General features: G+C 36.3%; 1 protein-coding gene across 1 annotated transcript; it reads right to left on the bottom strand.

The window, feature by feature from the left end:
• Positions 1-970: 970 nt before the first annotated feature.
• LOC148739761 (hemicentin-1-like) lies at positions 971-7,258 on the bottom strand. Its single transcript, XM_088749559.1, has 5 exons — positions 7,202-7,258; positions 5,564-5,887; positions 2,545-2,790; positions 1,784-1,898; positions 971-1,046 (listed from the first exon to the last, which is right to left on the bottom strand). The coding sequence occupies exons 1-5, from the start codon at positions 7,242-7,244 to the stop codon at positions 971-973; spliced, it is 804 nt and encodes a 267-aa protein (XP_088605685.1). The 5' UTR covers positions 7,245-7,258.
• Positions 7,259-12,668: the final 5,410 nt, after the last annotated feature.

Here is a 12,668-nt window from a genome sequence, read left to right as displayed (position 1 = left end):
GAACTATGAATGTTTACCGTCAAAAAGTCAGTGTGTTATGACGTGTTGGTATCTTTCACAGTACGAGATGGATTACGGGCATTTTTAACCAAACGAAGAAAGTCATAACTTACAAGGCAAACAGCTTGGGATTGTTACTGAATATGCCTGATGGCAATTCATTCAACAAGTTGTCACTCATTTCCCTTCCAAGAAATGTCAGAGGGTAATGTTCATTATGATGCGTTAATCGTTAACTGAGTTAAATTAAAGGGTAAATCCGGCAATGCTTTATTTTCTTACATGCTTTAATTTGATGTGGGGGCTCAAACAAAGTTATATCATCCTTTCGCTTCCATCAGCGACGAATCTATCCTAATTCGAGTTTGACCAGATGTGTAAGCTGCGGATTTTTATTTTGGAGGCTGGGCAACAATTCTTGGATTAGGGAGATTTATTTAAAGTCAGAGCTTGAAGGAAAGAATATATTGGCCAAGTATCCATTTAAAAATTAGGGCGGGGTTGTGATTTCGCTCCTCCACACTAAGATAATCCCCAAATGAAAAACAGTTAATATTGCAGTTTGATTGTTCAGGTGAGAGTACTCCTGCGAAGAATTGTTTTCGGAACCGCTGTTCGACGTTTCGACGACTCCGACGAAACTCAGCCTATAGGATCGACTAAACAATTGTTGTTATTCGACAACAGTCCTTCTCGGGACAAACCCTCACCCGGACAAGCAAACTTCACGATCACACTTCGGTCATTGTTATTGACGGCGACTAAAGAAATCAATTCAGGTATACTTCTAATGTTTGGGGGAAGCTAATCGTGATGTGTGGTACCTAAAAAGGCTTAGCATTGCTACCGTAAGTTACTCGTAGAGTAGTCCATTAGTTTACTGCTACTCGCATTCCCATCACTTAATCATCACAAAAATGTCCAATACAGACTTTGTTGTTCACAATTCAGATGAAAAAAGAGTATAAGCTTACAGCCACTTCAGCTGGGTATAATTACTGAAGATGCCTTGGGACAAGTTCCACAGCTTGTTATTGTTTAAATACCTACATGTACCAAAAACACATTAGAAGCGTCTAGCTTACATGCTAAATACAGCGATAAAAGTAATACCTGAACCTTAATTAGATATCTTCACAATCCAACCATGAGAACAAATATAAAGAATACAACAAATAGATAACTAATAACTCATTGAGTCCAGTAATTGCTCAGGGCTAACCCTAAAAACCCTAACCCTAACCCCGAGTACAGTTTAGATTCTTTGCTAGCATGTTCTAACTACTTTTTGCACTCTTTGGTTAACCCAAGAAAGAAAATTCCTCAGTCACCATTTTTTTATTATGCTACACGCTAGGAGTTAAATTCATACGGTTTCAGAGGACAAGCGCGTAAGAGAGGATCAAGTAAAGTGACTAAGTTCCGCATGTAAGCCTTATTCTTAAGCCAGTCCCCTTATATCAATTTAAGATCACACCCGTTCTCATAGATCTCTGGAGAATATAGCCAATCATGTGAAGAATACTGTGCACATCAGGAATTTCCTTGAATCGACCAGCGGTCATGGTACATCATACAGTATCTATGAGTTACTCTAATTGACTTGAGTACTACGATAGCATAGAAGAGATTCCTTTGAGAACAGGGCCTTAAGGAAGGGGGAAGGGGGTAAGTAGTTCCAGAATAGCATGAGAAAGACTCCTCTGAGAATAGGACTTCTAGTGGGAAAGCAGTCTTCTCGATCAATCTTTTCTTGGCTTTTATAACTTTTAATCGTACTTACAATTTTGCCGTGGCAAGTGAAAATTTCCATGGAATTGAATTAAGATTTTTTCCACTGCAATTCACTCTCATGACGGTTTGGTGGAAGACTTTACATTCGCACGGGTCTGGGCACTCTAAAATAAGGTAAAATAATTGTAAAGATGATTTGATTGGCATGAAAAACTCGTCATCAAACGTTTCAAATTCAAAAGGGTTTAGTCATTTGTTTTGGCAACGAGGAGTATTCCATTTAAAATGAATTGAAGATATCGGTAAAATCACAGATACCAAGATTAGACTCGACTACTTTAGTCAGTGTTACGATTTGAATTATCCATAAAGAATGAGCATGGTTCAAACAATGAATTAAAGGCAAGAACTGGGTCAAACACACGAATTTCATGTACACGGTGTACAGGCACCAAAATCGCCAAGAAGTCGCATGGCAACTTTAACTGTAATAGGAATAAGTTTAGGCGTGTGAAAGTGAGAATTTCCTTTGCTTCTAATCATTTATGCTCTCCCCTTCAACAGATAACTTCTTTGCCATTAATTCACATTCAAAAACTAGAAAGAGCATACAAGTTAAGTTAGAGCGATATTGAAAGATTAATTTGAAAGATTAAAGAACATTCAACAACAAAAGTAGTTTAACCGTTTTCTTTCTTTTTTTTTTTTGCGTGGTAAGAATTGAGCAGATAAAAAAATTCACCGAGGTTTACACAATCTAGTTATGGAAAGTACTGACATAGTTTTAACTGAGAAGCAATGAGACCTCACCTTCGACTCTGAGACTCATTCTCCTTTTTAATACCTCTCCATCTCTTTTTACCTCGCAGCTGTAATTTGCGTTTTCTGAAGTTATTTTAGGCTGAAATGTTATGCTGGTACTATTTTGAACAGCGACACCATCTTTTCTCCATACAATGTATGGAACCGGTGCACCTTTCACTGGGCACCATAATTTAGAGTTTCTGTTCAAAAATACAAACTGCGTCTTGGGTACTTGTTCCATGGTTAGATTGACTATATAAATTTTCAAATGAAAAAAAAATATTGAAATGATTATGGCATACAGAACAACCAAGCCTTAGACACAATATAAGAGGAGAACTCATTTTATATGCAAATATGCATATGTTATTCACCAGGCAAGAGGTCCGTATTGGTAAAAACTGTGCTCGAGGTATTGAGTACCGCCTGAGTTCGCAGGTCAAGAGTGGTACTCAAGATAGAAGGCAAAGTTTTTCCCAATACCAACCGAACTAGGCTGGTGAATAAAATTTTAATTGTTTTCTTCTACTTAACGAAATGCTTGCCAAAAGAACCTGAATGATTTAGGTCGGCAGGATCCTCCACAAACTGAACAAATTTTGAGCGAGGAAGTGGTAGGGAAAACAGAGGTAATCCAAATGATAGAGAGAGAGGCTTTAACAAAACATTTTTATTTGCATAAGGATAAAAGTGATTTAGTAGGCTTCCAAACAAGCTTTCAAACACTTTTATCACCATTATCTGTCGCGATCTGACACCTGTCAATAAAAAAGCGCTTAAGTAAGAAAAGTGAAGTTACACTTTTGACTGGCTTAGAAAACAAACTCAAGTTCAATGACTCTCACGACAATTTTGCTTAAAAAACATTCAACGATCTTACGAAAGTTTTATTTACTTCCATCGACGATTAATCTACAAAGGAAAGTGAATAGTAAATAAACTCAAATGTTCGTTTTGAAGTTGTGCGGGTTTGCTTGTTTTTTTGCTGCATGGTTTGTGTAAGTGTGGTCTCTCTTCCACCAGAAAACTAAAAGTCCAATAAGACACTTTAACTAGACTCATGGGGATTTAAAGCGTTATTTTCTAATTGAATAGAGAAGTGAATACAAGAAGGCCCCTGCGAACACAGAAAAGCACATCGACGCCGAAGCGAAAGCATTCGCTTAAATCTTGAAGCTAGACGATAGAATCGAATCACTGACACCTTAAGAATCATTCATCTTCCTAAAATACCACAAGGGCAATTTCCAGAACAACCCCACATGCATATTCCGCCTGATTAATCCAACCAAATCAGAATTAGGTAAAGTAAGTAAGCAAATCCTTGACAAGAGTAACAAAATTATTATCGGGAAAACCGATATTAACCAATGGAAAAACACAAAGGCCACCCTCGATTGGTTCAACAACATTCCAAAAAGGACCACCGCTCGTTTATCGCCTTGGATATCATAAATTTCTACCCATCCATTTCATACAAGCTCCACGACGACGCTCTAACTTTCGCAGCCTCTTACACCGACATCTCCGCGGAAGAAAGAAAAACTATTTTCCAAACCAAACAATCGCTATTGTTCAACGAGGACACCTCATGGAGCAAGAAGCATTCACCAACCTCATTTGATATAACAGTGAGCTAGCGCTCCTTCGATGGCGCGAAAACCTGCAAACTAGTGGGATCATACTGTATTTACTCGAATAAGCGCCGCCTCGATTAAGCGCCGCCCTCGAATAAGCGCCGTATCTGGGACAAAAAAAAGTTACTAAGCGCCGCCCTCGAATAAGCGCCGCAACCCCTATGCAGGAGTTCGCTCTCACCGCTGATAATTTCGCTCTCGTTATCATGAAACACTCGGAGTTTTTTCACCGCATGAATTTCTCTCGTAATTATAGATTTACTATCAGTTTAGCATCAGTCCATAGGAAAATTGACAGTTAGAAAGGGTACCGTTGAATAAAAATATAGAAAAAGTAAATTTGTCAGGTACAATTTTTAAATAAGTGCCGCCCTCGTATAAGCGCCGCCCACGAATAAGCGCCGCACTTGTGGCGCGAAAAATTAAATAAGCGCCGCGGCGCTTATTCGGGTAAATACGGTGCTTGTTAAACCAACTACCCGGACGTATAAAAAAAAAATAGGCTTGCATAGAGATGACGGCCTAAGCGCATTCCAACAAAAACAAAAAGTGATTGAAAGAATTAACAAAGATATTAGCAAAGCGTTTACTAAAATGGCTTCAAAATAACAATCGAAGTGAACAAGAAGATCGTGAACTTTCTCGATGTCACAATGAACCTGAACAAAAGAACTTATAAGCCCTATGCAAGGCCCAACAACACACCGCTCTATGTCTATCGTGAAAGTAATCACCCACATTCCATCATAAAGAACATTCCCCTGACGAGCAACAAAAGGCTCAGCGAAATCTAATCAAACAAAGACTCCTTCTACAAAGCGACACCAATGTATCAGCAAGCGTTACAAACAAGCGGCTACGAACACCAATTGAAATTTGAGGCACCAACCAATGAACAGACGCGCAGCGAGAATAGAAGTAAACGCAGAAACATAACGTGGTCTAACGCACCCTTTCAGATAAGAACGTAGCTATTAAAGTGGGAAAGAACTTTTTATGCATCGTAAACGAATCATATACAGCAGGACACAATTGAGAAAAATCTTCAGCAAGAACACTTTGAAAGTGAGCTATTCGTGCATGCCAAATTTAGAAAGAAAAATCAGCACCCATAACAAGTCCATCCTTGAGAATTCCCAATTGCAAGAAAGATCGATATCATGCGATTGCAGAGACAGGCACATTTTCCCGTTAAGAGGTAAATTTTTGAACCAAAATGTGGTATACTAAGCCACAGTTGAAAGTCCCAAGGGAAAAGAAACATATATCAAACTTACTGCTAATCGATTTAAAAAAAAGATTCCGCAACCTCACGGTCATTTAAGAACGAGAACAAAAGGAACGCAACCGAGTTAAGTAAATACATCTGGTCCCTAAACGATACATGCCTGTTTCGTTGTGGGCTCTGTTAGTAAAGAATGCATTGAAATTATAGAGATCTTTCCGAATAAATTTCAACCACATGTATCGCCCACTAGATCGCACTACTCCAGTTCTGTAATCTCCACAGAATTCACCAAGAAGATTGGCTGATTGATTACTGCCATCTCGGACCTCTAGGAAAAACTCCGCTAGACATAGTGGTGAGAGTAGTTCGCGCATGGTAAAGTTAAGTTCCACATAATGTCCTTGTGGAACAGAAAGAACTTTTTCTTGATAAAACTCTTGGACTTTTTCCCATCCTTGTGCTTGCTTAGCATACTCCAACAAACCTGCAATAGCGGCAACAAATCAATTAGTTTGTTAAAAATTGATGGCTATCGCAAAAAAAATCTAAATGGTACATAAAGACCAAGAAAAAGAAAGAATGTGTTCGTTCAAAAAACAAGGGCTTGTATAGAAGTTGAGCTATTTCTTACGAGCATAATTACTCCATTCATTGGATGTTTTAAACTATTTCAAAAATCTTATTTAAAAACACACTTTACTTTATTCTATACTCCGCACAGGAGAAAGAGATGCGTTACCCAAGGATTAACCTTTGCTCCAGCCAGGAAAAAACTAATGACGATCTCAAAAAATTCAAGGCAAATTGAATTTCAATAAACCCAAATGTTTCTCCGCCGAGTAATCTTTACAGTTATAAAAAGCAAATGCAAAAAGATAAAATGAGCGTAGACGCTTTGTAAACTATCTGCCTTAATAACAAACAGACATCAGGGCTGGGGTTCACCGAGTTTGGGGTATAGCCATAGCATCAAAGAGTCTCCGATTCTAACCGAAAAACTTGCTATCGATTTAGAGTTAAGACCATAGATGTAGTTTCCTTGTGAAAAAGTTGTATAGAGGATAGTTAAAAGTTGACTTACTACTGGCTTTTACGTCTAATTATATTTCATTAAAATGATTTTGTTGAATTTGAATAAATCCTATTGCACGTGAATTTAATCTCAAAGAAATGATGGCGTCAGCAAAACATACAGCAGATCCTTACTTAGACTTCAGATGGGACGCTGTTAACGTCTTGGACTCTCTTCTAAGACGTTATGCACCCCATTTCACAAGCCTAGTTTAAATTGCATCACACACTTATCTTTAAGCAGGTGCCGTCTTGATTCATCCTCTAACCTTTCAGTAACCTATTTGACAGCTATCTCACTCATTATCTCCATTCCCTTCCTTACCACTTACCACCCACCTTACCCATGGGGCCTTATCTCTCCCTCCATCAGAAAAAAAAAAGATTTTAAATAGCTCAACACTTTAAACAGTAATTGTAAATAACTGAAGTCTCCTTGTGGAATGATCTCCCCCATTGTATCACCGATATGAACTCTTCAGTTACATTCAAAAAATCTATCAAGAACAATGCCTTGGCCACCGTTTTATCTGAGTAGAAAACATAAGGGCAAAATCTTACATCATGTCTATGGTGTATGCTTTTTTATGCTTTTTATCGATATTTTGTACGTAACTATACAAATACATTATATAATATTAATTTTTTCCATTATAATTGAATTTTGAAAAGCTAGTACTTCGGAGAATTTGATAACGCATTATTTATCATTTATTTAAGTGCTTACAGAAAACAAGGGTGAAACTCCACTTGGCCATTGAAGACACCATCAGAATGCTGTTTGCTAAATAAGTAAAGTTCATATGCTTCATTTTACCATAGTTAATTGATCTAATTAAAATCGATTAAAAATGATTTTACCTTGAAATTTGACGTAAATGTCTATCCTTTCGGCAGACATCAGCCGATATAGTTGATATCGGTTATAAGTTAGAAGCAGGAGGTGGGGGCGTAAAGGGAGGGCGTAGCCCCGTAAACAAAAATTTGAACGTTTGGCTTGGAATATATCGCTAACGCAGCATGAAAATTGGCATCTCGCGATCATTTCACAAATCCTTGTATCAGCATCGCGCTTTGCGAAATGATATGCTTTAAAAAATTTTTTGAACAGCTCCAGCCTGTTTTCGAGAAGCTCTTAAACCGCAGTAAAGCTCCTTTGAACTGGATAGCCAGTTTACGAAATTAGACACGATTTATTTTTTTTCTGCGGGAACCCAGTCGAATGTAAAGCTGAAAGACTTTAGACTGTGCCGTTTAGAGCTCGTTTAAGAGTTCTATCTAGGTACTCTATTAAAAAATGTGTTGGTTAATTTGCCTCCATCATTCCCAAAACAATCGGTACCTGTCTCAACGAAGCCTATGATTAGGACTTTGGTTATCCTTTAGTTCTTATTAACCGAGCGGGAGGTCTGTATGGGAGAATCTTGACCGAGGTTGCCAGTACAGACCGAACGCAGTAAGGTCTGTACCAGCGACCGAGGTCAAGATTCTCCCATAAAGACCGACCTAGCTCGGTTAATAAGATGTTTATTATATGGCTGTGTCTTATATGCCAATTTTTATATCCTTTGTACCTTTTTTTCTAGACCGGTCTAGATGCCGATCTAGATGGGAAAATCTAGACCGCTTTCAATATTGATTTCAGCCAATCAAATTCGTGAATTCGTTAGTTCCCAGTCCTTGTGAGACACAGCCATACAATAATTATCAATATTAAGATATCAGAAATATTTGGTCTGGATTAGAGGATAACTCTGACCGTTTCATTTTAATTTGAGAGAAATTGTCGTCAATTGACTCCCCACGCTGACGATTTTCTTTATTTTCATCGGGCGCTAGCTTAAATGTTCTAATACTAAAAGCGAATGTGATGGCAACGAATCCCCATAATCATATAAAATGGTAGTAGTAATCCATCAAGCCGAAAAAATTTGGACTTGTGACCGTACGGGCGTTCGTACATGGGGTTCGCTAACGCGCGTATGTCAACGCCACGTTTTTGTCCAGTAGTCCAGTGGTCAGTACACTGGGCTCCGAGTCGGACGACCCAGGTTCGAGTCCTGGCCAGGGCAAGGCGTTGGAATTTTTTTGTTTTTGTTTTTTTGTTTTGGTTTGTCTTTTTCTTTTTAATAAATTTAATTGAAGCACTTTCTTACGTTTACATACAAAATAGAAATTAAGAAAAAATAGGAAAATAATAAAAAAAAAATAGAAAAAGACACGCACACGCACACACATACAGCATGAAATTTTGAATTTACGGTTCCGTAAAGACGTCGTAAAGAAAGCGTTAAGATCCTCTTTACTTATCTTTACGAGCTTCTTTAGACTTTCGTAAAGAAAGTCTTTACGCGATGCAAACGGTTGAATATAAAGATCACGTAACGAGACTATAAACGGTTTCTTTACGCGTATTGTAAAAAATCGTAAAGCAAATGTTTACGATATTTTACGGTGATTGTAAAGTGTTTCGAAAGGCGATCTTTATGCCTATTGTAAAAATTCGTAAAAAGGATGTTTGCTAATTTTTACGGCGACTGTAAAGCTTTTGTAGTTTTCCGTTTTCTTCAGTTTTAATCCGACCATTGCAAACGTAGATTTGTTTTGTACACACACACACACTCACACACACACACACACCCTTATATAGTACAATTAGAAGAATACTAAGCTAAAACACACACACAAAGCTATTACAGCAGGGGCCACCATACAGCAATACAGTTACCTAGTATATAAGGCAAGGCGTTATGCCCTTGAGACGTGCGGGAAAAAAAAATGCGAGTTCCGCTTTTAGGCTTGGCTAAATCTATATATTACAGTTGTCATCCATCGTTACATGTATGTGGGTTACTTATCTTGGAACCACTGCAACATTCACTGTAAGCCAACATCAAGCTAACTAAGATTTGCAAATATAATTCTGGTAGACTCTGGGACAGCGACTTGAATTTAGTTTATTATTACTATTATTATTATTATTATTATTATTATTATTATTATTATTACTCAAATAGAAAATGATGTTTATGCATGTTTTTATCCTCGACGAATTCATTGATGTTTGTTTTTTCAAAACCATTAGTTTACCAGAGTTTGAAAATGCTTGCATGTTTTAAGAACATGCTCTACAACATTTACTTTTTTAACTCGGTTGTGGTAATTAAATGCATTTTAAAAATTCCCATTATGTTGTTCGGTTTACTACGAAGTTTGGGACCAAGATTGAACGAACAAGATCATCGTCTTATGATAAGGTTTACTCTAGATAATCCATTTAGGATGAATCTCGTTTTTCTCGATATTTGTTTCCTTGATGAAGTTTTGATATTGTTGACAGAGTTAACCCTTTCCGGCTTACGTTGGCCCTTTCTTACCTTGAAAAAAGGAATACCAGTAACCTTAAAGCACAAGACTTATACAAGAAGAATTCAGAAAAAAACTGATATTAGGATAATGTATTTTGGTTACCCGAAAGCGGCCCGACGTCATCTAATATCATCTGAAAAAGCAGTTTGGACATTTGACATTTAAATTTAAAAATTATTCACCCTATAGTAGATAGAAATACAAACATTGAGAGAATCTTACAGCGATAAATTATTAATTCTTAGAGCTCATAGGACTGACAGATGACTTTCCTGCATTAAGAATTTAAATATAAATTGAATTCGGATCCTGTCTTTTTTTAAACTTTCAATATCTTGCGATAGCGGAAAAAAAGTCACTACATGTGTCAGTAAATAGCAACGCGAAAGAGTATCAGAAGAGGGTGTTGTGTCTAATTAAAAATCAAAAGGAGGAACACGAAATGAAAAGAAAATATTCAAAGAAGAGCTTTTTTGCATTGTTTTAACTTGCGGAGTAAGGATACCATCTGTCAAATAATTTGAATGCTTGCATTCATCTAATTTTTAAAAATTTTCGAATGAAAATCATTGTTTACTTTTCATTTTGTTCAAGAAAGAAAAAAACAGGGTTCATAAGCCAGTCCCTCTTTGGGTTTTTTCAAAACCCTTGTCTTTTTTCATATATAGCCTCAAATACATTTACAAAGTCTTATAGAGCGGTAATCGTTCCTTTGTTTTCCTTCCTCAACCAAAGTATCTCAGAAAATGATTAGAGGCCATTCAAAGTATCTCCGCAAGTTAATTTGTCAGTTTTACATTATGTAATCCATCGAAATGGACAATTTTCTCAATTCTCACTAAAAGACCACTTAACAACGTGTTGAAGTAAGAAACAATAATTTTAATCTGATGATTGAGCTATTAAGTTAGAAAACAGTTACGAAATTAACCGTTAAAGACTAATTGTTAATTCATGGCGAACGATAACAAATTCTTTTTTTTTTTCAATATGCATTGAGATAAAGTTCCATAAGCATATTATATTCCTCGTATCAGGCAAAAGCATATTATATTCCTCATATCAGACAAAAGCATATTATATTCCTCATATCAGGCAAAAGCATATTATATTCCTCATATCAGACAAAAGCAAGGTCTGCAACAAAGAGGATTCTCTACATTTAATACCTTGTTTGGTGCTTTACAGCCTCTTAACAAATATAATGGTTGCTTTTTTACTCCTTTTGAAACGCTGATCAAACTCCCAACCGTCGCCCAAATTAAAATATTATATTCGTATTGTGTATTTTTGATATGAAATAAAAAGAATAGACAACGTGGTATAAATTTTGTTTCCTATCAACAAACTGCCTCTCATTTCCCTTGTAGTGTTTTCTAAACTCTCAAGCAAAAAAACAATTGATGATATCTTTAGAATTTTGAAAGACATAAATTAAAATCCTTGCGTTGTAGGTTAGTTATCCTTTTATCCACCAATCAGCTGATATTCTTTTTTGCTCTCTTACAAGCTGCCTGCTTCTTGTTTTGTTCTCTGACGTAAGTATTATTTGACTTTTTTATTCGATCAGGTTGATCGTTTTCCAAACTTCTCAACACCATTGTTCTTGACAATATAGCGATGTTGGTGGGGGGAAATGAGATTTTGATGAATTTGATAAAGTTTTATCATGAATTTATTCAAGTTTCACTTATCTCGTGTTGTCTTTGTTTTGACAGCTAGCTAGAGGTAAAATGCACATCCAGAGCATAATTCACTTATACATTGTACTAGTTAAAAACTGAAAGGAATCAAATTGATAAACCATACGTTGCTATGAGAAATGTTTTCAGTCGAATATATATTGAAGTAGAACACGGAGCATACATTCATAAATAGATTCTACATCTGTAGTGACAGTGTAGATATCTAGCAATAAATTAAAAGAAAGAAAGCTCGCCGCCTTTGGATAAAAAGAGCTCGTAATAAAAAAGCCAGGTTATTCATCAATTTCAAAATTCATCAGTAATTCGAAAACCGTCACTATTCGTTCTTTTTGACAAGAGAACACCCATTGCTCTTTAAAAGACAGATGTTTCGATCTCTTCCCTATAATTATCAAATGCATAAGTCATCTTGTTATATCATTTATGATGCGAACGTCGCAAGAAACTATTCAAAGTGTTTTATAAATTTTAAGATGTAGAAAAGCAAGAGAAATGTCAGCGTTGCAATTTTGAGGTCGAACTAGTCTCGTTATTCTCCCAGCCAATCAACTTTAGTCTCTATGACATACATTGAGGATAGAAGGAGAAATTGCACTTTGCAATAATTCTTTCATGTCTCATCATCTAAGAAATTACAAAAGAAGAAAATATTTGTATGCATTATGCGCTATCTATATACTCAGGTAAAAAGAATAACAGATTTAGAATATTTTTTCCCCCAAATAGACTGCTTTAATTTCGTTTTCGTCTTTTGTTTTACAATTTCTTAATGAGTGGTAAAATTTTATTTTTAATAACTGTATGTCCGTTACTCTGTGAATATCATTGTTTTATAGTTTACAAACTGACTGCTTCATGTCTAATTTTCGTTCATATGACTTTCAAATTTACGTCAAACTTGGAAAAACGCACAAGAAAGATGTTTCCTTTTCGGTAAAAATTTCCATTTCCATTGTAAAGTATCATCACAAAACACACATTCTAATATGTCAAAGAATCCGGACCTTTTTCTATGTCGACCATTATCCTTAACTCTTACTATTTTTATTGCTGAAAATATACCGGATTTGGTGAGGAAAAATTTAATTCTGAGTAATAATAAAAAATGATGAAAGAAAA

Source organism: Stylophora pistillata, chromosome 2 (assembly GCF_964205215.1).
Source record: "Stylophora pistillata chromosome 2, jaStyPist1.2, whole genome shotgun sequence".
Taxonomy (NCBI): domain Eukaryota; kingdom Metazoa; phylum Cnidaria; class Anthozoa; order Scleractinia; family Pocilloporidae; genus Stylophora; species Stylophora pistillata.
The sequence above is the reverse complement of the archived record's forward strand: the minus strand, read 5'-3'. Positions and strand labels throughout refer to the sequence as shown.